Here is a 27604-nt window from a genome sequence, read left to right as displayed (position 1 = left end):
ATAATTGAATATCCAAAATAAAGTCTAGACGTTGCAGTTCAGGAATAGCATAGCATACAAAGAAGGAAGGCCACCTCTAATTATATAAGGAGGTAAGGGTCCTCCCTTAATTTGTCTGCAAAGAATACAATTTATCTTTCTGGTTCAATCAAATCTGACACCCAAAGGCAGTCTTCTTTCAATACTGACCGTATAAAAGCATCGATTGTATGTATACTAATTACGAGATCTTACTCTATCATCAATGTCAAAAGAGAATGAAAGAAAGTTTTTTTAATTAAATATATGATATGAGATCAAAAAGATTTCTAATCCACTTCCCACCGTCGCCAAAAACAGGAAATAGGGCACCGACGTGACGTCACGTTTCCCCCTTCTCCTAATAGAGAGGAGATGTAATGTTTACATTCTTCAAAGACACTTACTTTGGGTGACCTGCAATTATTTGCAGGTAAGTGAACAATTGTTGAATGAAATTGTACTTTTATTTGCATTGTAGATTAAGCTATGGATTTATGAAAGTAAGAACAAAAATGTAATTTTTCCTTTCATTGAGGTGTGTGGTTAGAATAAATTTAGAAAGTGGATGAGTAAGTGTTGTCACCAACAAAATGGGAAATCAAGATCCAAGTACAAATAATATTAAAAAAGATAAAATAAGTCCTACGGTGTACATAGTATTTGTGTCTCTTTTACTGGATTTGTTGGCGTTCACCATGATTTTACCTCTTTTACCATCTTTATTGGAGCACTACCAACGAAACGACGATAGCGGCCTGTATCAATGGCTCCTAAATAAAATTTCCTACTTTCAAAAGATTATCGGTGCTCCAGATCAGTACAGTTCCGTCCTGTTTGGGGGTTTCTTGGGGTCCATGTTTAGTTTTCTCCAGTTTATCGCATCGCCAATTTTAGGCGGTATATCGGACGTTAAAGGTCGAAAAGTTGTCATGATTGGTTGTCTTGTAAGTATTTTAGTGGCTGAAGCATTTGTTAAGTGGTTACTTTCAGGTGGGAATTTCACTTTCGTACATTCTCTGGGCCCTATCGAAGAATTTGGTTTTGTTTATTATAGCGCGGTTTATTGGTGGCCTATGCAAAGGTAACGTTTCTCTTAGTATGGCTATTATTTCGGATGCATCGTCTGTCAAAACAAGAGGTATTGGAATGGTAAATGCTTGCATTAATTTTTTCCAAAATACGCGTGTTCTTTTAGGCTCTTGTCGGGATCGCATTTTCATTAGGTTTTATAATTGGTCCATTAATCGGAGCCATATTTGCTATGTCAACGTCTAAAACTAATGGAGAGTGGTTTGTGGCTCCTGCTATGTTTGCGTTCTTCCTTTCGTTCTTAGACCTTATCTTTTTTGTAATATTCTTCCAAGAAAGTTTGCCAAAGGTGTGTATCGACAACTGGACGAGTGATGTGTTAACTTGTAGTTTTAGGAAAAACGTGCCAAAGATGTATGGAGAAGTTTACAAAATGCGAAAGCCTTGATCGATTTAAGAGATTTATTTGGGTTTCGCCCTGTACGTAATATAAAGGATGGTGATCTAATCAAACTGAGGAAGTTGGGTCTTACGTATTTTATATATTTGTTTATTTATAGTGGATTAGAATTTACTCTTACGTTTCTAACACATCATACCTTCCAGTATAATTCTATGCAACAAGGCTGGATGTTTTTTAGTATTGGTAATTAACAAAATCGTTGAAGGGCATACTTAATAGCTCAATCTCATAGGGTTGGTTATGGCAATTATTCAAGGCAGTTACGTTAGGAGACTGCCACCTAATAAGATCACATCAACGGCAATAAATGGACTATGGATAATCATACCATCGTTTATATGTGTTGGGATTGCCAGGAAGCTATGGACTCTCTACTTAGGATTACTTTTATTCGCAGTTTGTATGTGTCTCGTTTTTAAAACAACCTGTAAAGCTTTTGAATTGTTAGCCACCGCTCTTGTTGTTCCATGCATGATGACCATGGCTTCTCTTTATGGATCTCCACAGGAAAAGGGAACTGTAATGGGTATATTTCGTTCTCTTGGCGCGTTAGCAAGAGCTTTGGGACCAATCCTTGCGAGTGTTTCATTCTGGGGATTAGGTTCAACAACCACTTATCTTGCAGGAGCTTTTGCTTTACTGTGGCCTGTTTTATTACTTAAAAACAGCGTTTAAGTATCACATTTTTATTACAACAGCAGTATTAGAATAATTCTCATTAACTTTCTTTGCATTATCTAAACTGTGATGTGCATCTTCATTATCTCACTTTATTATTTAAAAATGTTTGTTATCGGCAAGATATTTAATTGTATAGTATTGTTTTTTCTACCAGCTTATTTATTTAACGTTATTTTCAACAATATAATAAATTTTATAACTTTTTAAGATGACTTTTAATTGAAATTTACTACCCTAGTAGTGATTGATGATACCCATTTGGTCTTTTCTCAGTACGAAATGTTTCTGCATGTCTTAGGAGTTTGTGATCTCAGCACTGAAGCTGCATAAAAAGTTGTAACATTTTTTTATATAATTGAAAAAAATAAAAATATAATTTAAATGTATGCAAAAGTGTTGAACAGCAATTAAAAAAATGTAAGGACATCAAGTATGCTTTTCCCTTCTTTAGATGATTTTTATGTGCCAGCCACAATCTGTAATGTGTCTCTCTAAGAATCGATTAAATAAAACACATGAAATTGTTTCGAATAAAAGTATTCAAATAACAAATATTCAGGACGTCGGGGAATAATCACATTTGGACCTTGCAAAATAATAAGGTAGTGGCAAAATACCATTGTGCTGCATAGTCATAATAAACTCCAGACGAGGGCAACATGATCATAAAACATTAGCAGCTTGAGGATAAGGGAGGTGGGGGTTCAATCTTACTTGACTTTCAGACCGAGCGAAGGCAGTTCCAGGACTGAGTTCCATAGCAAGGTGCAAACTATTTACAAATTAGAAATAGAATCATAAACATGAGCTCTAAACTAAATAAGAATAAAGTATATTAGGCGTACAAGGTTCCGGTTCCAAGTGCTAGGGGCCTATAAATACAATCGGTTCTGGTACCGGTTCTTTTCAGTTCCGGTTTCAACCCCTGATGTTAATAGACGTTTTTGGTTTATATCTGAATAGCAATAAATTCTTGGTGGGATTCCCATATATTAGCCTTGTACGTATATACATTAGAATTAGTTTGGATCTGTGATTTGGACCATAGAATAAATACATAAAGCAAACCATAAGACTGATAAAATCCAACCTCAACAATCTCGAATTTCGTGTTGTAGAGAAGAATTTTTCTTAAATTTCTTTATCTGTAGTGATGAACTTTGAATTCTAAATATAAAAATCTGCCACTTGCTCCTGAGGTTCAACAATATCATTTTAATGTATAAATAAAATAATTCAACGATGTATATTAAACATGGAAATTGATTTCGGAACTCCAGATTCTGATGAAGGAGTGGAACTATCGCCCACTGCAAGTAAACAAATGAAATAGGTACATATCAGAGTGATGGTACGTCCATCAATTTTCAGATGTGTCCTCAATCGATTTACTGGGATATGCATTGGAGGAGGAAAAGAGCATACCATTGTTTTCGGAAGCAGAAACAGTTTACATATTACTACCTAAAGATGTTGCTGTATCTCGAGCATCTAGATTTCAATGGTTGCTTGACCATCTTAACACTGTGGTGTCGGTACCGTCCCGTCTTAAGTTGGTGAGCGAGTGTTACTAGCTCTATCATGTTTTATTTAATGTGCTTCTAGGATGTGGCATCTCCAAATTTGGAAGTTATTTCCGTTGTGCCAAAGAAAGGTGAAGCTGCGTGTACAAATAAGTATTTAATAACAACTAAAACATCAGTTAAGTTCCTCGCATATTCCTATTGCTTTGTATATTGCGTAGATATGAGCCCTTCACAATCTGCTGTCGATATTCAAAAAGGTGAAATTTTGTTCGACGAAATTGTGCAATGTATTAAAGCAACGGTAGAGGGTTTATGTCGACAGGTGGGTAATATTTCAGGTTACGGCCCTCTTATAATTTTCATGTTGTAGTTCACAATACCTGGAAATTCTCTAGTTTTTCAACCTAGTGTATACCTTACAGTAATTGTAAATACTCCGTTTTTTATGAGCCCTGCCCAGCAAGTTTTAGTCGAGGGCGTTCAAATAACAGCTAAAAATGTGCACGAGATTATAAATTTAATCGAGGGGCAGTTTCATTTTTTAGAAGAACGTATAGCACAAGTTTCAGCTATTGCTCATGACGAAATTGAGTTGCAGCAGGTCAGTAAATACAGGTTTAACTCGAGTTTCTATGAAGTGCACTATATTTTAGAGTGAACGTGAACATATCTCGAGCAGCGTGTTTTATATTAATGAATGTGGGGAAAATGTGTCAAATATTCCAATAGTCCTACCCGATGTTAATTTTGTAAATATGTTAAGATACTCAATGTTAGCTATCTCTCTGCTTCCAGAAAATAGCTTAAGTAGTAAGTATATGCGGACATTTAAAGTGCATAAGAGGACACTGATCTTGTTTACAGATATTCTAGTCGTAACCGATGGGGTTGTTGCAATGCCAGATAGTAACATCATGGAGTCATTGCTAATGCAGTTGCATTACGATAGCATTTCTGTTTCTTTTTTAAAAGTAGGGTCGTCATTTCATCCTCAAACTAGCGCTGGTTACATTTCGTACACAGATTTGCTGCATTTTATATCGCAGGCTACTTTGGGAAGTTGTTTGGAAGATTTCCCTTTTGTGGTAAGTTTCAACATATCTTAAGAGTCTTCGTTACCTAAGCGCAACTTTTTTACATTATGGTGTATAGATGATTATAGTTGCAAGAAACAAGATGATATTCTTGCTTAGTTAATTCCTATTTTGGTCCTTAGTTAGTTCCCGTCAACACTGTGCAGCGGCGCTACTTGTTACCCTCAAATTGTTGATTTACCGCCCGCCAAGATACAGACTTTATTTACAAAAAATATGATTTCATTTTTTGGGGTAATGTTTAGAAGTAATTTATCTAGAAAACTGTGGGTTTACTTTTTCCATAAACCATTTTGTTCCAGAGTAAAAAAATAAAACAGATTAGCGCAATAATCGGTGCAAAACATCTAATCTTTCAACAATCGGTATTCAGTTGCTATACACTTTTTAAAAAAAATAGCCCGAACATTTTGCAGATAAAGGTCTAAATTTATAAAATAGTTCTTAAAAAAAATTTTTTTTTGAAAAACAACTATGGCGGGTGCTCTTATGGAAATTTACATTGGGTGCAGTGGGTATAGAAGACTCTTAAGTTCTGTCCTTCTGTGTCAGACACGTAGCCAGAGGTGGGCCCAAAGAGTTTCGGGGCACTATCTTTTGTTTCTTTTTTTAGAAATTGGAACCATCTTTATTAATGAACAAGTATCAAGAATCATTTTTGTTGTGGTCATTTCAGAACAAAATTAATTATGACAACATTTTAGCGACGCAAAGTAGACCAATACATTCGTAAGACTTTCCAGCATAATCATAAAGTTCGCTTATTATCTTCTTTTGTAGAAACGATATTTTTGACAAAAGATTCCCCATTTTATTATGTAAAAGACAAACTGAAGAAAATATTAACGCATCGACCGATCTTCTGGTATCGAGACGGATGAGGGAGGGTTACAACGTTGACGTAAGTGATGATTCTCTATGACTATTCAAATGGAGAACTTGTGTTTTGTAGAGTGTCAATTATAATGACAATTTTTTACATATAAGTCTCAGTCTGCATTGGAAAGCTTTAATTTATATTCAATATCACATGTACTATCAGTGGCCTCTTATTAAAAATATAGTGCGTGTCGAAATCCACATTTTAGGTAAGTATAGATTTGCTACATCATTTCATTGCTATTTTCGGTTTTAGCTCCTTACGAATTTCTTCATGATATTACGTGCGTGATGAGAAAGGAGCTTAAATCATCTTATAGGCAAGCGGTTATTGAACGCTTTTGGTTACGAATAAGTCAGTTGTCAAAGGGCGATTCTTTTTTGGCTCAACAATTAAGTTTCATGCCGAATTCTTCTGTTTGGTATATGCTACCAGAAAGTGTGAAGAGTGGTATCCCTGTGTTTATCCTGCAAGGCAGTGATCCTACAAAATTAATTCTGACTCCAAGGTATGTAGACGTGTTTGAATCAAGCGTTAATTGTATTTTTAGTGATGTTTCAAGTACAAAGTTTGTATCTTTGTGGCAGTCAATTTGTCAAATTGAAACCAGTAATTGGAGGAAGTGGTTTCATACGTATAAATTATCGGTAGCTTTAAAGTACGACCATCCATTACCTAAACATTTACATTTAGCAAATTCATCTGGGCGATATCAGGTATACTAAATTAATTTACAATGGCAGATTTCTTTAAAATAAATTTCAGGTGATACAGTGTCGGCAGGCAGCATCTTCACTTTACAGTTTATTATCAGAATGGGCCTCATTTGTGCTAATCGACAATCATACTTATTTAAAACTACTGTTTGAGGAACCTGATAAACCTCCAGCATGGTTTTGTTTAGTTCGGATTACTTCTAAGTTTCCATGTGCCATAGTTAACTTAGCTTTCCTCACTAGTACACCCGGTGCTACCAGGCGTAAGGTAAACATCAAGATGAAATTTTTCATAGCGAGATTAACGGCAATTTTAGATCTGCGAAGAGTTGCAATATGATTTGAGTTTGCTTTCATACTCCTCTAGTCCTGTAAAGTCCAAAGAAAATTTATGTTGCACTCTACTGAAAAAGCCTTTAGAAAGAGTATTGATCAGGTAAGCCAATTTAATCGCGTATTTTTGAAGTCAAATCATGAAGATTTTCGTCCATTTCCTATTAAAACTAACATCTCATAAAAAGAAAAATCCTAATACTGGCTCAATTTGCGAGACTCGGTGGCCTCGATCAACTTTTGAAAATTTATTGCACAACTTTGGATTAACATCTGAAATAAATGTTGGGCACAAATAAAAAAATCTGACATGAATACGATATCTGGGTCACAAAGGATTCGAATAACACACAATTGACAATGAGACAAATTTATTCCACAACACAAGAAACAATAAAAAAAAGTCCCTGCAAGAAAGACTCTCTTTGTCACTTGCTAGCAAAAATAAAATCCTCAAATGACAATACAATTACCAATACGAATTTTACTTTAAATTTTCTATTGGATGCACTGTCAATAAATTCTCTTTAGCCTCTCTCTTACAGATATAATAGTTTGTTAGTTTAGAAATTAAATAAAAATTAACCTCGTAATACAATTGCATTGAACTGTATACTAACGGAACGGTTGCGCTATAACAAATAAATGAGGCAAATAAATTTGTAGGCAACCCGCAGTAGTAAAGGGTATCTGTCTCTTTTTATCTTATTACTTTAAACAATATTTATCTTTATCCTGAGTGAATATGCTTCATTGTAAAATCTTTTTGTATTTTAAATTGATAATTCATAAATAAACTAGTCTATTGAATACTTTTGTATGTTCGCAAACATTTAGACCATTTAAAATTAAGTTTAAAGTTGTTTTTTTGATGCATATAAAAGTATGGGTTTATAATGTCTAAAATTTTCTCTTTTATCAGTATTTTAGTTGAAATTGTCCTACTTTGTAGGTGTATGATTTATAATTTACAAAAAAGATGAATTTTTTAAAATGCACTTTTATTTTAAATACACACATACATAATACCTATAGTTTATACATTTAAGAATTATTAAATAAAATTAATTTATTCATTTTTTGCCGAACTGTTGCAGATTTTACATGAAATTCTAAATTTTTTAATTTGGAATGGTGGTGCATTCTGCAATTCAAGAAGACATCCACTATTTTCCGTATGATCTGAATTTCATGGGAATCTTCAGCAAGAAACTCTTCTGTTACTGGATGCGTTGGCTTAAAGATGTGAATCTTTGCTGAAAAATTGTGAATTGCCGCGTTTGTTAATAAAAGTTTCAGATTGTAGGTATTTTTAAAACACCTCCTTGTTCGATTAGAAGGCGAAACTGTTTTTCAACAAAGTTCACAATCTCATAGACTACTTTAGAAGAGTAAATTAAGCCTCCTCTAGTAACATGGTTCACAAATTTTTTATATATTTCCTCTGAAGCAGAATAACTATGGTCTAGTGAGTCATTATTTTTATAGACTAATATTTCTATACAATTGTTACATGTTGCTTTTTTAACTAGATTTTTTACTATGTATCCGGAAATGTATTGAAAATCTGTTAATTTCACATTTGCCAAATCCTTTATAAAGTTTTGAATCTGAGAAAGTTCCTCACCAGAATCTTGTGCTATTTCTTTTCTGTGCCTCTCCTCTGACCTGAACTCAAAAGATGGAGTAGAGTATGTCCCAAAATCGCTACAATTAGCACTAACACTTGGAGTTATCGAATTTCGAAATATTAGTTGTCCCACTTCAACTGCTGACTATTGGGATTGTTGTTCCAACCTCCCCTACTTCGAATGCATGAAAAGAAGAGCTCTAGATGGTCTTGTGAACATTTGTATGTTAAAAAATATGAAAAGGGCTCTTTATTTAAGTTAAATAAATCTTTAGCTAAACCAACTATACCTTCCATCGTGAAAATGAATCCAACTGCAAATGTTTTACGTTGATGATGAAGTAAAGAAATATTATTCACTTTTAATGATTTTAAATAGTCTTTAGTTTTGTTAAATATTTCTTCATAATATTTTAATGACTGAGGTCTGATAGGTGCCTTAAAACCCCTTCCATATGGATTTCTCGAATTTATCATATCAAATGCCCTGTCTATAAATCTAATAAATTCTACAGTAGCAGCACTTTTTTGGAAATCAGGAACTGCACATTGTTCTAAATATTCAACAGCATGTGCTACTCCGCTGCTTAAAGTTTGAGCTAGACGCACATTCATTATTTTATTTTTATAATTAATATGGGTTACTGTCAATGCATTAGCTAATGTTAAGTTCTCCGAAAATTGCATATTGTCAAGTGCCTTAATATATTCCCATTTAACTTCTCCTGCATTTGAATTTAAATTAATCTCAGCTAATGCATTTCTAGCCAACTTTAACATATGACAAATATCTAATAAGCAATACACTTTTACATTATTTGTGCAAGGATGTAAAAAATAAGGAATTAAATTATGGGCTAAAACATTACAACCTAACTCATTAAATGTTCTAATGTTTGTCCGAGTGCCATCTGCTGTTATGGATCTGACTACAATACCACTTTCATATAAACTTCTTAAACAAGATGTTATTATCTGAGTTTGTAGAAAGGCGTACGAGTTAGTTATGAGAAAATAGGCAACAGGGCATTTAAAATTGTTCGTATAACTAACAATTTGCACAAATAAAGCTTCAGTAGCTGGCATCTCAAAATCCACTTCAACAATACCCCCATAATTTACATTTCCAGTAAATTTCCCATTACTATGGTCCCAAACCACTTGCTTCCTAATTGACATTCCATCTAAGATTAGTCCACAATTTTTCAAGAAGGGCTTGTTGTGCACTTCTTCCTTCAAATAATCCAACACCTCCTGTAATATTCCTGGCTCACAATTTACAGTACTTAGCCATTTCCGAATAGTGCGTCCATTTGGTAAAATAAAATATTGTTTTAAAAAATTGTAGGCCTTCGGGGAATAAAAATATAGAGTATGAGCAAATTGTTTCATGACTGACGAATATCTGCGTTGTGTTGGATTTACTTCCTTACTGTTTTTTTGTAAAAGAACTAATTCTAAGGGTAGACCTATAAAAATTGACGTTTTTAGAACTATAACTGAAAATAATTTTAAGTAAAGAATCTCACCTTCAAAATAGTTTTTTAATACAGCATCTAAATTAGTATTGCTGTGTCCACTCTTTGAAATTTCATTAATTACTTCTTTCATAGAGGATAATTTTAAGTCCCTTCTTCTAACCTTTTGCTTCAGGGTTTTGATTTGCCGTCTTAATGCAGTAACTGAACTACTTGCCAATGTCTGAGTTCCACAGTCTTTAGAAGTGGCTACATATGCTGTCGATGTAGATGGTGGACAATCTATATCCATATGTTCTGCTTTACTGGCAGTTATGTTAGGCAAAAACAAAATAATTATTTTTTAAAAATCGCTTTCCAAAACAATCGCATAAAATATCTACCTTTTTTTTTACAATTGTTCTTCTTGATTTACTTGGTTTCAGTAAATGCTGAGGAAATGAAAATACTGATGGAACAGCATCTGCTTTAAGTAGTTTCAATGTACATCCTGGCTTATCTTGGTAGTCGGAAGGAAGAAAGTGCGCCCCACAAAGCTTACTGGTTTTAGAGGGATACCAATTTTCTCTCCGAACTGCGTTTTTCCAAAGTTCTAAGATTGCTGGGCGTTTCAATGGGAAACTAAAAAATAACATATATGTCGTTAATTAATACATACATTAATATAATTTAACTAAATGTACCTATTGTGCTTATATGCACCGTCAAAATTAAGTCACGCTTAAAGTTAAGTGGAGCTTAAAAGCGTTGGTACCGATTGTTGAGACAATAATTGGTATGGACTTTAAGCTTCACTTAACTTTAAACGTGGCTTAATGTTGACGGTGCATATAGGCCTTAGACATTTAGTACTTTTTTAAAAGAAAAACATTATTCTATATTGTTTAATTAGGCTATAGTTTAACTGTACTACATATAAATCAGATAATAATTTATGCAAATACTTACAGATGGAACGGAATTTGCTTTTCTTTGCTATGTTCATTACTGCACTTAACAGCCACACAATGATGTACCATTTTCGAAAACAGGCACTACACAAAATATTAATAATTTAACAAGATGAACTCTGTTCTAATTGTCTCTATACACAGCAAACAAAACTCTGTGCTACTCAGAATAAAATAAAAAAGCGTCCTAACCCCCAAATTTGGGTATACTTTTGATGCCGGTAGAAATTTACAATCTACCTGTGCGAGTTGAAAAGAGATGGATATCCTTTAGTATAACGATATCTCTCTCTGCGCTTGACGACACACACCCGCCTTTATAAGATATACGGACGAGGCCCTTCCAGTTACGTTAGTATACAGTTCAATGTACAATTGTTTCCCTTTGACATCTAGGTACAGCAGTCAATGGTATCAGTTGTTCTCCAGGAAAGTGCACTGGGTTATCAATGGCACGATTTGGCGTTAGTTTACTAGCAGATGTAAATTGATTTTTCTCTGTCAAACGTGATACAGCAAATAGTCTATACAATTTAGGTTTTTTTCCCAGAAAAAGGTGACTCGAGAGCCCATGGTGATTTTAGCTTTATGATAAACTAAGGACTGTAACGTTATATAGCCTTAAAAAAGACTGAATTTGAGATCCACTCGCGCTATCACGGTACCGTAATATCCTGAACTCGCTAAGAGGACAAAAGTGACATTGTAACTTAAATCCAACACAATTTAAAATTTTATTAGTGAAATTCCACCACAAAATACCTTTTATCGAACAAATTTACTATCTAAATTTTTCACACCCTACAATTTCCAAACGGATCTCGAAATCTATCACATTTACAACGAAAATTCGAGAAACATTTACCAAAGTTTAAAGTCTCTACCGTTAGAGTTTATAGACTATCGAATTTATACAAAGATTGTTTGTTATATGCCCCAAAATTATTTTAGGTATGAAAGAATTCCTACAGACTTCACGACTGTTGTTTTTCCTGATGGTACACAGCCTTCTTACACCATGAGAAGTTTCCCACCTTCACCATTAGCAAGTACTTTATTTACTACATTATCACGTTACCTATATCACAAAAGATGGATTTGGAGTACATCGCACGTTATAAATCCTAAGTTGGAATTACCGACAGTGTCCCGCATTTTAAGTATACTTACCAGGTTTGTGATCTATTTATTTATCATACGAAAACTAACTGAGATATTACCAGAATGAGGATTAAGGAAGGTTTTAGTTTCGCCCATTCCTCCTCTGGAATAATAACAATGGTTCTCGAGTTATCTATGGAACCCGATTCCACTTGCATGGTACAGTACGTCCTATTCCCGCCGCATAGAGCTTGGCGAGAAGGTGAATGTGTTAGTGGCTCCGAAGAAGATGGAGATGTCGATATGGAATTGGAGTCGGAGCTGCAAATGGTTACAGAGGTTTGGGTTGAACCACAGTATGGTACTGTCTCACTTTCCGACAGTCAAACTAACAATCACTTTAATCATAAGCGTTATTACGAATTAGCTGATGTGGTAGGTTTACATATTCCTATCTCCTACTTTCTTCAAATTAATTTCTACAATTTAGATATACCGATTGGATTCAGAGTGCATAAGCTCACTGCTGACCTTGGAACACTTAAGTTTAATTTGCCAAAATAAAACTGCCCAACCTATGTATGAAATTGGAAAACACAAGCATAGGTCCAGCGTCGCTGGTAGATATAAGCGTAGTCCCAATCAAAATAGCTTGAGGAATAGCTTTATTGAGCGAATTTGTGATGTTAAGTAAGTGGTATAACATCGCCATCTTTCATAATTGCCTTTTGTGAAGAGCTAGGTAAATGAAATTTTAAACATATTGATTACAATAATCCCTAACATTAGGCCGTCTCCTAGCTTTAACAGAAGGAAAATGAAATCGGCGATGTCTTTACACAAATTGGAAGGTATAGTTTTTGATAATGTAAGATTCATTTTCAGAGAACGTATCCAACATGTGCCATTTAATTTCGATCCTATTAGTATCTTGTCTTTATGCCAACAAACGGAGTTACTATTTTCCATGTTCATTGAAAGTAACGTTATTGAAATGATCTGCTCTTGTGTTACAAGCGGAATGTTTTAGGTAGCGATAGAGTTGTAGCTCTTAACCAGTATGACCATGAAAAATCCAATCGACTTCTTTTAGACACGATTCACGAACATTTACAGTACCTTCACGATTACGAATTTGACGTTACAACGGAAGAATCCGAAAGGCTGATGGAACAAATTATGTCGCGCCATAGAAACAAATTTTCACATGTATGCCCGATTACAAATAAAGGTAATTACAGCAAACTAAGGATGGAATACTACAATTTATATTTATTTAGCATTCAATACATCCGATTTGATGCTGCAGTGGAAATGTTATATAAAGGGAATTTCTAAGATGCACGTAATTCTGACTTTTGTACCGGCTACGTTGTGCAGTTTAAAAAAATTGGTTTCTATCGAAGGCACGTATACGCCAAGCTTGAATGATAGCTCTGAAAGTACCGAGCGCGCTTCTTCAAGGGGTAGTAATGTTAGTGATGTACCCATCAATGCATCAAGTACTCTTGTTCTTCCTGTGTATGTGTTTGATTGCCCACTGGCATTGTTAGTTGAATCGTACATTAACGACGTTACAAATACTGTCATGGTAGACCGTGATGTTTACGAAGATCATCGTTTTAAATTTGGTTTTCACGTGCATGAGGATTCTGTCAGGTAGGCTACAAGTTTCAACAGGGTTTGTCATGAATTCATTTGTATTAAAGACAGAATTTAACCACAAATACTCCACCTCGCTAATATAATTTTACTGATTCATTTTAGGATAAATAGGATTAGATAAATGTGTATAATAGTATTGTCTAAGAGCCAGCGACACAAAACCCTACGTCATCGCGGAATTCAACAAAAATATTATTAATTAGTAGGTTTGAAAGAGGAAAAAACAAAACCGCCATGTCTGCCAGGCATATCCTGTGCTTATTGTTGCTAATTAATTAATTAAGTGTACATAAAAAATAGGTTACTTACGTCATAAACCTATGTGTGCCAGCCAATTCCCCGTGCTGAATACATGTCTGCCGGGCGCGAAAGGGGTAATAAAAACAGTCGCGCTTACGTCATCACGGAATTTAGCGAAATTTTTTGTAAAATGTAGATAATGTCTTTCCTGACAATACTATATATGTCTGCCGGGCAAATTTCTGTGCCAAAGTAATGTCTGCCACTTTTTATGAAGCGACTTTTGGTCCCGAATCATGTTATTTGATGTTAATAAAAATGCGGTTTTCATTGCTTTTTCGAGTGAATTTCTACATTGACTAGTAAGGGAGATGGGTGTATACGAGGATGGTGTCAGTTTTTTTTTATTTGTTTTCACGATAGGTATTATAAGGGCTTCTTTCCATTCTTCTGGGTAGTTGTGTTGTTTTAGTATGGTATTGTATATTTTCAAGAGAAGGTTTTTACCTGTTGGTGGAAGATGTTTAATCATTTCGACGTGTATATTATCTGCGCCAGGGGTCGAGCAGCGGGTGTTATTAATTGCTTTGTCTACCATTGTTATTTGGGTATTATATGGTTTCTAGATTTTGTGATTCAAAGTTTAGTAGTTTTTCGGTTTCTTGTTTATATGTGTTAAACTTGTCGCTGTGTTGTTTGTTGCTAGATACTCTTTCGTAATATTGAGCTAATTCATTGACTACTTCATTCGGGTTTATGGTAATGTCGTTGTTTATTTCTAGGGCAGCAATTGTGTTACTTGGTCGGTGACTACGTAGTTTCCTGATATTATCCCATAGGGTTTTGGTAGGCGTGTTGCTATTTATGAAGAATACGAACAGTTTCCATGTTTCTTTTTTTCTAGTTTTTATTAGTAGTCTAGTTTGGGCTTTAATTCTTTTATATTGTGTGAGGTTTTCCAGGTTCTTGTACTCTCGAAAGGTTTTTAGTGCTTTTTTTCGTTTTTGTAAATAGGATTCGATCTCTTTGTTCCACCAAGGTGGATTTTTTACTTGGATAGGTTTTTTTTGGCTATTGATTGCTGCGATGCCTCATTGATGATTTTATATAGGGTTTCTAGATCGTTTTTGGGAGAGATTTGTGTTGTGATCTGCTGGGCGATAGAACTTTCATATCTTTGCCAGTCTGCTGTGGCGATTCTCCATCTTAGATTGTTTGTCTTATAGGTGTTTTGTTCTTTGGTTGGTATTTGTATTAAAATTGGGTAATGGTCGCTATTACACAGGTCGCCATGGGTAAACAATTGTAGTTTCGAAGCTATGTTAGAGCTTGCTATGGTTATGTCTATAGAAGAAAAGGATCCGGTGCCTGATGAAAAATGGGTGGGAGAGTGGTCGTTTAGGAGTACCATTTCTGGGTGGCGGAGCAGTAATTACTCAAATATTTTGCCTCTGGTATTAATCAATTTCCCGCCCCACATGGTATTATGTGCGTTGGCATCGATGGCAAGGGTGCATAGGAGATTTTCAATTTCATTGTATCTTGTGGTTGTGTGGGGCGGTATGTACAGATTGCATATATTTACTTTTTGTGTATAAGATTATTTCCCCAGCCACTGTCTGTCTATTTCACCAAATTATAATTTATTACTTTGCCTTTATTTTGGACAGACTTATACAAAATGAAAATATACAATACCATACTACCCAGAAGAATGGAAAGAAGCCCTTATAATAACTATCCTGAAAACAAATAAAAACATACTGACACCATCCTCGTACAGACCCATCTCCCTTTCTAATCAATGTAGAAATTCACTCGAAAAAGCAATGAACACCGCATTTTTATTAACATCAAATAACATGATTCGCTCATAAAAAGTGGCAGACATTACTTTGGCACAGAAATTTGCCCGGCAGACATATATAGTATTGTCAGGAAAGACATTATTTACATTTCACAAAAAATTTCGCTAAATTCCGTGATGACCTAAGCGCGACTGTTTTTATTACCCCTTTCGCGCCCGACAGACATGTATTAAGCACGGGGAATCGGCTGGCACACATATGTTTACGTGATGTGCTCGTTGCCAGCAATAATCCCATATATTTTTTTTCCAATTCCGTCATGACGTAAGTAACCTATTTTTTATGGACACTTAATTAATTAATTAGCAACAATAAGCACAGGAGATGCTTGGCAGACATGGCGGTTTTGTTTTTTCCCCTTTCAAACCTACTTATTAATAATATTTTTGTTGAATTCCGTCATGACGTAGGGTTCTGTGTCGCTGGCTCTTGTACTAGTATTTGTTGCTCTGAAAGTAATGTTACAAGTTTTGCGAAGTACACTGTCTAACTTATTATTTAATTAATCTGTTCAATCCAGATTATTCTGATATTTCAAAACTTTTTGACATTTTCATTAAAAAATTAAAAAAATAGGTTTGGTCCAAGAACTTTTTCACGTGACTCTGTATATTTTTTTTTAAAAACAGCTGCAACAAGCATTATAAAGAACCTTTTGTAATAAACATTTTTTGTATCTCTTTTAAATAAGAAGATATATTGTCATTCTGAAATTGACAATTTGTCAATTTTCCCCCGTATTTTTTAAACCAGCGAATATTTTCAAATTTTGATTTTGTCATTTTAAGTTTGACCTATATTACTTTTAGGGACATTCCCATAAGTGTCAAAACGTTAAAATGTAATCTTGCAGATTGAAAGGTGACGAAAGTATGGAGACAAGACATTATGAAATGGAATCGAATGAAAGTAAAAACAGCATAAAGTCGCATTGCAAAGCTCTCGTACTGACTCACTCCAAGTGTTTCGTGCTCTCACTCTTTGCAACGTTGCAACATGGTTTTTACGTGCACACATCGGACGTCCATTTTGCAATGGACCAATGTGACGAAACTGTTCACGATATCGATATAACATATTATCTTCAGACAATATGTGGTCACATGAAAAGCAATGAGGTCGGACAAATCAGCGTCGAGTCATTACACCAGCCATTATTATGCAACGAACTAAAACCGCTGCATCATTTAATTAAAGATAGATTTTCGGATATAATGAACGCTGCGTTTAGCCCAATTCCCAGTAATAGAGAGTTTTATTACTGTCGAAATCTTGTCGTGGATAAACAAGTTGCTAAGGTTGATAGCGATGATGAAATTTCTATACCACCATCCGATGGTGTAGAATTTAAGTCGGACAAGGAAGCCAGCAGCTCGTCAGAAGTAACCTCTAACTTTATGAGATTAGATAGCACCAATAGTATTTTAATTAATTCCCTCATTACACCGTTATTTATTCATTTGATATGTACCGTTCGTTATGGAAGTAACGTCGCCAATAGCTCTGTCAAAGTTTTGCCTACATGTCTAGGTTTGTTTTCCAATTGTTAAGTTAAAAAATAAAGTTTTATTTTTGTAGGTGAACTAATAGAAAATATTCACTCGGATGTCACATTTTTAGAAAAGTCTAGTTTGCAAATCACGTTGGATATTTTATGTCTCACTCTTCCTTTAGATGTCCAGAATGTCATTAATGATTACTCAACAAGGGGAATGAGAACAACGTCATTTTGCTCAGATGGATTTCCTCCGAGTGTAGCGAGCACAACTTCGGAGGCAAGCTTCCCTGCCGAGTAAATATCTCTTACTATTCACCGAATTACCTACACAGTATTAAAGATTTTCAGATCCCCTCGGTCATTTACCCGATCTGCAAAAGCGAGCGATATCCAATTTGAAAGACAAGGCATAGTATAACACCTTACCATAAATCAAAAGCAACTAAATTGATTCTATTTATTTAGATTAAATGGTTACTAAAGGACGAGATTGCGACAGCTCTGTTAGATGTGGATGAAGTCTCTTCAGAGACACTTAACTTTGTTATGAATCATGTGACTGACAACATTGGATGTTCTTCGTGCATTTTGGATTGCATCGATCTCAACTTTGTCTATGGCCCTTTGCACAGCTATGATAAGTTTGTGCAGGTAAGTTTGGGATAGTGTGTTAATGTTACCCGATTTGCCTTTACATTGCAACAGTTATTTTCATATTGCTACGTCATGCTCTAAACTTTAGTTAACCAATCGGAATTCTCTTACAGGAATTTTCCAAAATTAAGATTCCCTTTTACAAACTGTGCAAAGAAAGGGACATTTACTATTTGACCAAAAGCGTCCCGCACGGAATATCTCAGGTTGATAAATACGCAGTAACCGAATTTATTTCGGAAAATTTTTTAATCGATTTATGCATCGGGAGCGCAGAAAAACTTCACGCTGCGGGCTCGTTATCAGTTAAAAGCGAACCGTTCGGCATCGCCGAAGTAAGTGAAGATAATTCGATAAGGAATGAGGTGTTTTCCCAACAGAGCGATACGTCTAGTGTAAACGAAAGCTATTATGGGACAGACGGTGGTAGGTGCTTAACGTAGTAATTTTACCTTTTCAAACTAGTTTGTGTAGGATATGATGAAGATATCAGCGAAGATGAAGAGGATTATAGTTGGTTGATGAGAATGGACAAAAAAAGAAAGGATTTGCCGAACTTTTGGTTGATTATGTGTGTCGATAGAGAGATGGTGAAGATCTATTTTCATTGCAGGTATTATTTGTTATAGTTTACGACGTGCTAACACACATAGCTTCTGTGCTGAAAAGTTATTCCTATCTTAGGGAAAATTTTTGTGTTTGCCATAGCAAAACCACAATTTCAATTTTCGGTTCATGTAAGCAAAAACAAAATCTTATAAGATTGTTGAGTTCATTTACTCCCGATATATCTGAGCTATAGAGTCTATGTCAGCTAAGACATGAGCTATCTGGAGTGTTTAAAACTGCGGTATAATGTCGCAGCGCTATGAGCTGAAAGTAGTAATTTTGACAGTTTGAAGAATCTCACTAAAATGTCTAAATACCAGATGTGCAGGTTTTATTAGTTATAATTTTTGATAGGTTTTTAGAGTTACCTACTACTCACGTAGGTGTATATTTGCAAGTACAGAGATCCGTTTGTGATGCGATAAGAGACTTGTGCAAGCGAGTTAATCAATGTCTCCTACTGCAAGCACTTAACGATACACGAAATTGTCACCTGTTGTTGGAACCGGACGATGACTTCAAAGAATGGCACAATAACGCAAGTACACCCATACTGACTGGAAATTCATCTTTTTCGAGACTAAAGAGCATGGATGGTAAAATGATATACTCTTTGTTGGGTTTTAAATACAACTGGTTTTAGAGGCAAGTGAGGAATCTGACCCGTATCCTGTGCCTTTAATAGACGCATCCTTTAAATTTTCGGTGGGCTACTTCAGTTGTCCAGTTGTCTGGGAGACTCAGTTTATTCTCCATCCTCGATTAAAAGCGGGTTACGGTAAATCTGGATCGTCAAGAGGAGTGCCTGCTTTAAAAACTGTGCTCGATAAGTTGTCAGTCGTAAACCGTTCGAATATGTTTGTGTATCAAGATGTGAAGTCCAATGTTTTTTATTTGAGGTATTACAATAGCTATTTTGATTCCATTTCTTACATTGATTTTTTAGGTTACATGAGAATGTACAAAATTTTTGCAATAAGAGCGTAACTAGATCAAATGAATTTGAAAATGCGATCGTTTCACGGAGCCCATCTATTGCTTCCTTACCATTGGGACCACAAAAAAATACTCTCACCCAATCCCAACATAGTATTGCGTCATCTAATAGTGTAAGTGCATAACAATCAAAGATTGTAAGAATCTAATGTACTATGTAGAGGGAATCTGATATTAGACCAAGGGTACGGTCGTTTGGAGAGAAAGAAACTAAGGATAATTTAATTGAAGATACTTTGATTTTACGAGTTCATGGAATTACTGAGGCTGGCGAAGATATTCGCTGTGATCTTGTACAAGTTCTTCAAAACAGACTGGATGATGCCATTCTAGAATGTCTTTCAATTATGTTGGCTCGAAATGCTATGTGTCCTTTAACGCCTGAAGATGTACATTTCTTACAGAAACCGTTTCGTCCACCAGAAAATATTATAAAGGTTTTTTCATTTTAATGTTTTTACTGTATACTGCATGGCAATTTTTTTCAGCTTTCCATTCAATCGTACGCCATAAAGTACCTCAACTCGTTCATTCACTATCTTCGTCAAAATTTATTGCAGTTCTTAAATATTCCTAAGTATTCGGATAACAGATCTCATTACCATTTTAAGGTACGTGACATCAGTGTTAGTAATATGTATTGATTTTTTTTCACATTTAGGATTATTCGGAAAACGATTCGAGCATAAAGCTTTCAGATAATATATTTATTTATAATCAGAGTCAGAATCCAGCTTCAGGAAGTAGAGGCATTGTTTGTATCGCGCTGGCAATCATACCGCGATCGGATAATACACAAAATGATGTGGTGGATTTTGCAGAACTGTTTAATACAATGACATTCGAGGAGCTGGTTCATACCAATCAATATGCAGACCACGGTAAGTTGTTCATTAGTTTATGTAAGTTTATTATTTTCCGATGTACAATAAGAATATTCAATAAAAAGTATAGGTTTCTATTTCAAAAAATAAAGTTATCCTACACTTGGGCCTTAAGGGACAGTTATGTGATGTTTATCATTTTCTGATATCTGAATTAATGAAAATACATTTGCGGGCTCCCGTTACACTGTTGCGGTTGTGTATAGAACGCGTATCGAAATTTGTTTGAACAATCGTTTAAGGACATTTTTATTGACGCCACTGGAATTATTCCTAAATCTGAAACCATAAACGATTATTTAAATTAAACTTATTACCATACATTTAAAAACCATTTGAGGCAATACAACCTGATCATGTAACCCGAAAAGTCAGTCATTGTATTCTTGACCCGTCACAGTCTCACCATACAAACAATAGTGTCATGGTATGTGGGTTGGACACTCTTATTAAATAACATAACAAATGTTTAGGACTGTTCCTAGACAAAGAACTTATCTGGAACCAGTACATTGAACCATAAATGTGAAATGTAACACAAAAATTGTTGTAGTCGTTTCTATTTTTTCCTTTTCTGCACTTGATATTATGCATATATGTATTTCGCGTCGATGCAGGTATAGAGATCTGGGAATATACTGATTTCTGATATTGATAGATTATTATCTACTTTCTTCGGAATTTTTCTGCTCTTTGAAGTTTGACAAGCACCATTTTCATTCTTAATTGAACCGTCGTAGTGGTTCTCTTCATATAGGGTTGCCATCCGTCCGGGTTTCCCCGGATTTGTCCTAGTTTAGGGAGCGTCCGGGCGGGGTTTCATTGGAAGTCCGGCGTTTTTGGAAGACGGCGTTGGACACCGCTTTCCAAAAAATCAGCGTGTAGGTTCAAGCGGCTGTTTACTTCCCGGCAGTCCGACTTCCATCGCCGTTGATTTCAGGCTCTGTCTGAATTTCTGGGCTTCCATCACCTAACAAAATGGCAAACACTAAAGAGTTTTTGTCAGAATTTGTTTCAAAATTTGGTTTTGCGCATGCGCAGTGCCAACTTTCTTATTTATGGAAGCAATTAAATGAAATTTCATACATATACACTTTAAATAAAAGCAAAACTAACATCAGGTTTAAAATTTGGTTTTGCACATGCTATAGCCATACCCAGGAGCTCGTTTGCTATATTTGTTTAATTTATTAATGACAAAGCCTGGGGAGATGTACGAGTGGAAAATTTTAAATCTTCCAAGCTGCACCCGGTCGCAAGGTATCTTAAAGTCGCAATTAACTTTTCTTCTGGAGTAATTGCTTTTCGCATTATAGTGTCTGATTTGGTTAAATCGTTCTTCACCAGTTCCAGAAGTAATTTAAATGCATCTTCTGTCATTCGAAGATAATTTCTGAAGTCATCAGGGAAACTACTAAGTTCATTCACAAGATTAAAATGTGATTGCGCTGCAAAAGCCATTCTTTTGCCTACATTCGCCTTCTATTTTTACGAGTATTTTTGGATGATTCGTTAATGATTACTACCGCTGCAGCTACACGTTTTTCCATTTGGATGCTGGCGTTTGGAAGGCACGTCTGGAAGTAACTGAATGGAAGCACTGCCGCATACGCCGCGTGTGTAGGAAAGTTATGAGTTTCTGTCAAAACAAGATAAACTTTTAAGGCGCCAATCAGCTTTGGTTACAATTTTTTAAAACACCGAATCCTCATTAAGCTTGGAGTTATTGAAAATTGTCTGGTGCTTTTTTTGCATTCCTGCTCATAATACCAACGTTGAAAGAATATTTTCACTAGTGGCATAACAGTGGACCAAAGAAAGGAATTTTTCCAATACCTACATTGTTTTCTTGAATTTAATCCCTAATTTTTTGTACATTAACAGGTAATTTTAATCCCTAGAGATTAATAAACTTTTAATCCCTCATTTTTGTTTTCTTGTAAACAATTCATGGAAAAATGGATTTAAATCGATCGGTATTGGAAAAAAATAGTATAAGCAACACTGGATTAAACTAGTTTTTGTTCTCTTAAAAATATTAAAAAAATATTAAATTTAAACCATTCTCTCAGGAACAAAAAGTCTTTTTAATCCCTTGTTCCTTTTTACTATTATTGAATTTGAAACAGTCTAGTCAGTGATAAAAATAAAGTAGAATTTCAAAGACTATTTCTTTAGACAATATTTTTTCTAAAATTCAATTGATATGTCCGGGTTTATAATCCCTAAATCCGGGGTTTTCACGCTTCCTGTCCTAGTTGGCAGAGTTTTGAGATGGCAACCCTATCTTCATATTACTTCTATTATCTTCCTCTAGGGTGGACAATTTCTTGACTATATCTCCTGCTTTGGAAAGACAAAGTCCATAGTTGCATTGGAAGCTTCTTGTCCAAGGTTCTACTACACACTGTGTGGTGAGCCACTATGCACATTTCAGAGATATCCTGACTCGTGACACAGTCAGTGAGAAATTGGCCATTCAAACAATTTGGCATAAACGACTAAATATATCTGTATATTGCAAAAATATCTCTTTACAGATAAGCCTTCATCAACATATATAGAATTTCGATTATGGAAGCAGGGAAGAGTTAATACAGATAACCTAACTTATAAATTATGTGAGGCGACGAGACAATCCATGTGGGATATCCTCACAGAATACCACTTATTACATAGTCCCCTATGCGAGAAGGATCTCGACGATGTAATTAATATGTCTAAAACTCTTCACAAAACAGACGCAACTCCTTTAACATTTTCGGAAAAGGAAGTTGGGTGTTCTGTTGTCATCAACACGAATTTGTTATCAAACTTTAAAAAGAAAGCACAGCATAGCGCTGAACCCACGGTAAATGTGAACGAAACACCAAAAGTACTCATCTCCCAAAAACACAAAAACTACATACCTCTGAACTCAACGGCGAGACGCAGCATTTTGTTTAATGATTACATTGAAAACGCCGAACATAAAGATGAGAGAAAAAAAGCTTTAGTTAAATTTAATAATTACGAGTTGGGAAATGAGGGCGTGATGACTAAAATATGTTCCACAACTTTACACATGTGGCTAAATTTTGGAGTAGATCTCGCCGTCCCCGCTGTGAGAAAAAACGTAATCACTTTGTCAAACCCTCACATGATGAGCACAATTGTACAAGAAATTCGAAGTATTATCGGTCAATTATCCCAGGAGACTGCCAAAGCGTTTACGCCCGTAAACGGTCTGAATAACGAAGTCTACATACGTTACAATGGTTCACAACTGCCCGCAAAAGTGATTATAGTATCTCGAAACTTCGAACAATGGAGAGCCTGCACATCCGCAGAAACAGTGGAGGAGTATTACGAAATGGCGAATGTTCAAAAACAAAAACATGTTCAGAAATTTAGTCCGGCTGTTGCCGAGGACGCCAGCTTCGTTCCTCGTCAAAAATTTTTGTGGGCGATTATTCAGAGCAACAAGGTAAGTCCACACTTGCATTGCGTTTTTTTAATTCTCATACTTTAGATTTCTTTTTATACGTACAACTGGTCAAAAGATAGCATTAATAAGTTGGTAGACTTGGGCCGAAATGTTGGCTTGTGGTTAAGCACGCGCGCTGCAGTTTTAAGCTCGATTACTGCTCAAAAATTGGGCATCTTTTATAATCAAACACTTACAAGAAACTATTTGGTATGTATACAATTATACTGCATTTATGTAATTATGAACATTACCAGTTGGACACTAACAATCCATATTTAAATTTCATTGGAGATGTAGAGTTCATGATGAAATTTTCGAGAGATTACGGTCGTCGGTTACCTTCCAGTGGAATAATGCAACCAATGGTCACACTGGAAGCATTCAGAGACATTTATCCACATGTTCAATGGTGTCATTCAGATCCGGTTGTTCTTTTTACGACTGAGGTGCAGGAAATGAAACGCAGTGATAAAAAACATAAAGGTATGGTAGCATGCATGTAGAAACACTAACTATACTGGTGCTTGTAGATGAACTGAAGAAATTGCATTCAATGTGGCAGTCACGAACAAGTACATGCACTTCCACTCAAATACAGATCTTGAAACAAAACTCAAGGGTCACACATTTTTGCCACACCCCACTTCTATTTCTAAAAAAGTGGCGAGTGCAATCGGCCTCAACTCGCGATCATGCTTTACATTCGTCAACTTTGAATGGATCATTTGGATCTGAGGATTCAAAATCGTCACAGGAGCATCAGCATGTGTGGCATGACAATTTGTGTCAGTTATTCATTATGGAGTACAAGCGATATCTTCAAACATTTGGTTTCATTCCTCTACAAATCGAAAACACATACAAAAAGCGGGGGTAAGTTGCATTTACGGATGTTTCAAATGGAAATGTACTACAAGTGCTTTTAGATTTTTTAAAATTGAGCACACAGAGCCTATATTTTACGTTCAAAAGGCTATGCTGGGTGGTATTCTCATTTTTAGTATACACTTAAAAGAACCATTTTTGATAACAAAACTCCACGCTATCGAGTGCAGCAGGCTGCAGTCCAGCATTTCTCGGACATCCATAAATCAGGTCAGTTTCTAAGTTTATGTGGCAAGAGTACACTCTTTTTTACAGCTACTGAGTTTCCTGGACGAATCCGATCGAATAAAAATAGTCATGCATTTACATTCATTTACGTACGATTTTCATTTGAGATGCATTCGAAACTACATATCAAATAGCAGTACTGAAGACAAAGTTTGCGAAGGTTATCATTTAACACATTTTCTGGAAGATTTTATGAAATATTACAATAAGGCTCCAAATTTTGCACGTAATTTAGTTCACGAAGGTATGTGAATACTATTATGACATAGTCAACAATACTGAGACATACTTTGCAGAAACTATTAGTATACATGATCTCAGTACCGAAAGTAAACAGTTGTATGACTACCTTTTGAGTAACGTAAATCAGTATGGCATGGAAGCGGTTAGTATGCAAGGAAACAACTGCGCATCGATCGAATACGTATTAGTGCAAATGGGAAACATTCCACAAACATCCTATAAAGATTCGCAAGACTACCAACACACTGACGAATTTGATGTCACTCTAATAATAACTCGCGCACATTCAGAAAGTGATATGTCAGACCGTACTCTGCATTTGAAATATTACTTGATTCTCACTTCACATAGGTTTGTTGCTTTAGTGTAACTAGCTGTAATTAAATTCTCAAATTATGGTAATCAACTTACCTTTTTACATGTTAAGTACTATAAATTGACAATGTAAGTCAGGATTGCATTATAATAATCAACTTCTGCTGCTCCTAGAGAGGTGTTTCCTAAGTTGGAGAGTGACAGAAGTTTGGGAAAGTTTCGTGCTGTTTCATCAATGTTACACCAGCCCTCAATCAGTGGAAGAGAAAGTCAGGTCGAAGATGATAGTGTTAGTAGCGTCGGTTCCCACAGTTCCGTAGTGGATTCAGATGTAGATAACTCTGAATCTCACAGTCAGAGTTTGCAAGAAGAAGCTATAACGAAAACCATCTCTCAGCACACCACTTTTTCTCATGCCACGATTAAGCAAGAGTCTGTGAATTACCTCGGTTATTATTCTTCTCACGAGCGAATGATGCAGGAATTAATATTAGAACAATCCTGTATTGGACAGAAAAAAATTAGAGAGATAGTGTCACAAGGTAACGATCATTAGGCTGCTTTGATCGACGTAAAAATTTTTTTGCAGGAATGGTGGATTGTAGGACACACTTGCTTTGGAATAAGTTGGTGTCGCCACCTGAATCCACTCATTTAACGTACAATGAGTTTATAGAGTTGAAAAATCTTGCCACTTTAACGAATTTGAGTGATATTCACTCTAATCTCAGTTCTCTCTTACACCAACCTTTGAGTTGGTATCAGGGATTGTCAAAGCTTTTGCTTACCAAGTATACTGACCAACATCGTATGTTTATATCTCCTGATGGTAACATACAACATTATGTGATATTACATCATCGTTATGATGGAGCTTTTATGTTGCTTTCTATGGATTTGCATACTTCTAGAGGGGTTCGTATACGAGTTAGTTTACATAATCGTGTTTATTCGTCTTTCAGGATTTATATGCTGTTTATCGGACCTCCTCAAAACATGACGTTTCAGATATTTGTTTAAACGATAGGAAAGCGTTATTGGACGGTTTTATTAATTGTGTATGTTTTTATATTTGGACAAGTTTGTTATGAACTTTGTATTGTTTCTGGAAAGAGTACAGCTGAGACCTCATTTTTTAAAGTACCTAATGACAGTTGTTTCCAGTGCATTTACTTTGGAACACTAAGTTTTTGTTTATCAGTTATAGTTTTAAAAGTATTGTTATTTTGTGTATAAGTTGCCATTGTGCCTGATTATAACTTTAAAAAGTATATTTCTCTAATAAATTGAATTATTTTTTTCATAGTTTTTTGGTATTGGAAAGATCTGATAGGTGTACATGTACAATTACTTCATAAAGCGGGGGGTCTCTATAATATTTGACATTCAACATCCCTTCGATACTAACTGCCTAGTGCCTATCCCTAACAGATAGCAGTGGATAGGAACAGATTGTTTTATGTAAAAGCGTAATGTATAAAGAGGAAAGTATGGAGTAAGAAAATAACAGATACAAACACTTTTTTTACACGTTGAGAAAATTAGGAACCAACCAAGCGTTTTGACGCGCACTTTTTGGAGTAAGCGCGAATGATTGCGAGATTTTAAATAATCTACAGGAGATGGCGTTACAAGTTATACATTACCTACATTGAGCTTTTCAATGCCATAATAATGAAAAGTGGAGCAAAACTGGATAATCGTAGGGCGTCTATAGATTGCGCTCCATACACCTGACGCATGAATTCAGACTTGTAGCGTCATCTCCTGTAGGGTTACAAGTCCAAAAACAAAAGTAGCAGTGGCGTACGAAGAAATGTATTCTGGGGGGGGGGGGGGGGGGATTAAACAAGTTCGTGGCACATACAGTCACCCAGTGCGTACTAGAAGGTAGAGGGGAGGGGGGTAAGAAATTGAGTTGCAGGTTGCTGATGCTGGTAAACATTTATCTATTTATTATTGTACAGGCGAAAAAGATTAGATTAGAACGGTATTTTATTTCTTACTGCTGACAGGCCTCTTTATTGCTTTTGCTTTAATTACTAATAGTCAACGAAAACTTTGAATATTAGGTATATTTATGGGCAAAAAACCAATTTCGACCAAAAATTCAAAGGGCTGTAACTTTTGATCTAGTAGTCCGATCTT

General features: G+C 35.4%; 2 protein-coding genes across 2 annotated transcripts; both read left to right on the top strand.

Moving 5' to 3' along the window:
- Positions 1 to 303: 303 nt before the first annotated feature.
- Positions 304 to 2401, top strand: LOC116166103 (major facilitator superfamily domain-containing protein 10). The gene is made up of 7 exons (XM_031480944.1): positions 304 to 451; positions 500 to 965; positions 1012 to 1170; positions 1217 to 1399; positions 1447 to 1696; positions 1746 to 1913; positions 1962 to 2401. The coding sequence occupies exons 2-7, from the start codon at positions 612 to 614 to the stop codon at positions 2186 to 2188; spliced, it is 1341 nt and encodes a 446-aa protein (XP_031336804.1). The 5' UTR covers positions 304 to 451; positions 500 to 611; the 3' UTR covers positions 2189 to 2401.
- An 857-nt stretch (positions 2402 to 3258) lies between these two features.
- LOC116165307 (KICSTOR complex protein SZT2-like) lies at positions 3259 to 26761 on the top strand. The gene is made up of 41 exons (XM_031479621.1): positions 3259 to 3510; positions 3566 to 3750; positions 3800 to 4042; positions 4091 to 4321; positions 4374 to 4530; positions 4585 to 4805; positions 5428 to 5543; positions 5595 to 5715; positions 5767 to 5902; positions 5950 to 6202; positions 6245 to 6410; positions 6460 to 6678; positions 6728 to 6846; positions 11753 to 11974; positions 12025 to 12337; positions 12393 to 12592; positions 12788 to 12882; positions 12933 to 13133; positions 13183 to 13561; positions 16529 to 17205; positions 17254 to 17467; positions 17514 to 17580; positions 17639 to 17824; positions 17941 to 18253; positions 18302 to 18440; positions 18791 to 19032; positions 19080 to 19335; positions 19383 to 19545; positions 19594 to 19869; positions 19921 to 20043; positions 20094 to 20313; positions 22857 to 23782; positions 23828 to 23992; positions 24040 to 24268; positions 24316 to 24658; positions 24712 to 24880; positions 24926 to 25142; positions 25195 to 25492; positions 25631 to 25998; positions 26046 to 26371; positions 26419 to 26761. The coding sequence occupies exons 1-41, from the start codon at positions 3450 to 3452 to the stop codon at positions 26545 to 26547; spliced, it is 9684 nt and encodes a 3227-aa protein (XP_031335481.1). The 5' UTR covers positions 3259 to 3449; the 3' UTR covers positions 26548 to 26761.
- The last annotated feature ends 843 nt before the right edge of the window (positions 26762 to 27604 follow it).

The sequence above is a fragment of the Photinus pyralis genome, unplaced genomic scaffold (genome assembly GCF_008802855.1).
Source record: "Photinus pyralis isolate 1611_PpyrPB1 unplaced genomic scaffold, Ppyr1.3 Ppyr1.4_LG3a, whole genome shotgun sequence".
NCBI classification, from domain to species: domain Eukaryota; kingdom Metazoa; phylum Arthropoda; class Insecta; order Coleoptera; family Lampyridae; genus Photinus; species Photinus pyralis.
The sequence above is the reverse complement of the archived record's forward strand: the minus strand, read 5'-3'. Positions and strand labels throughout refer to the sequence as shown.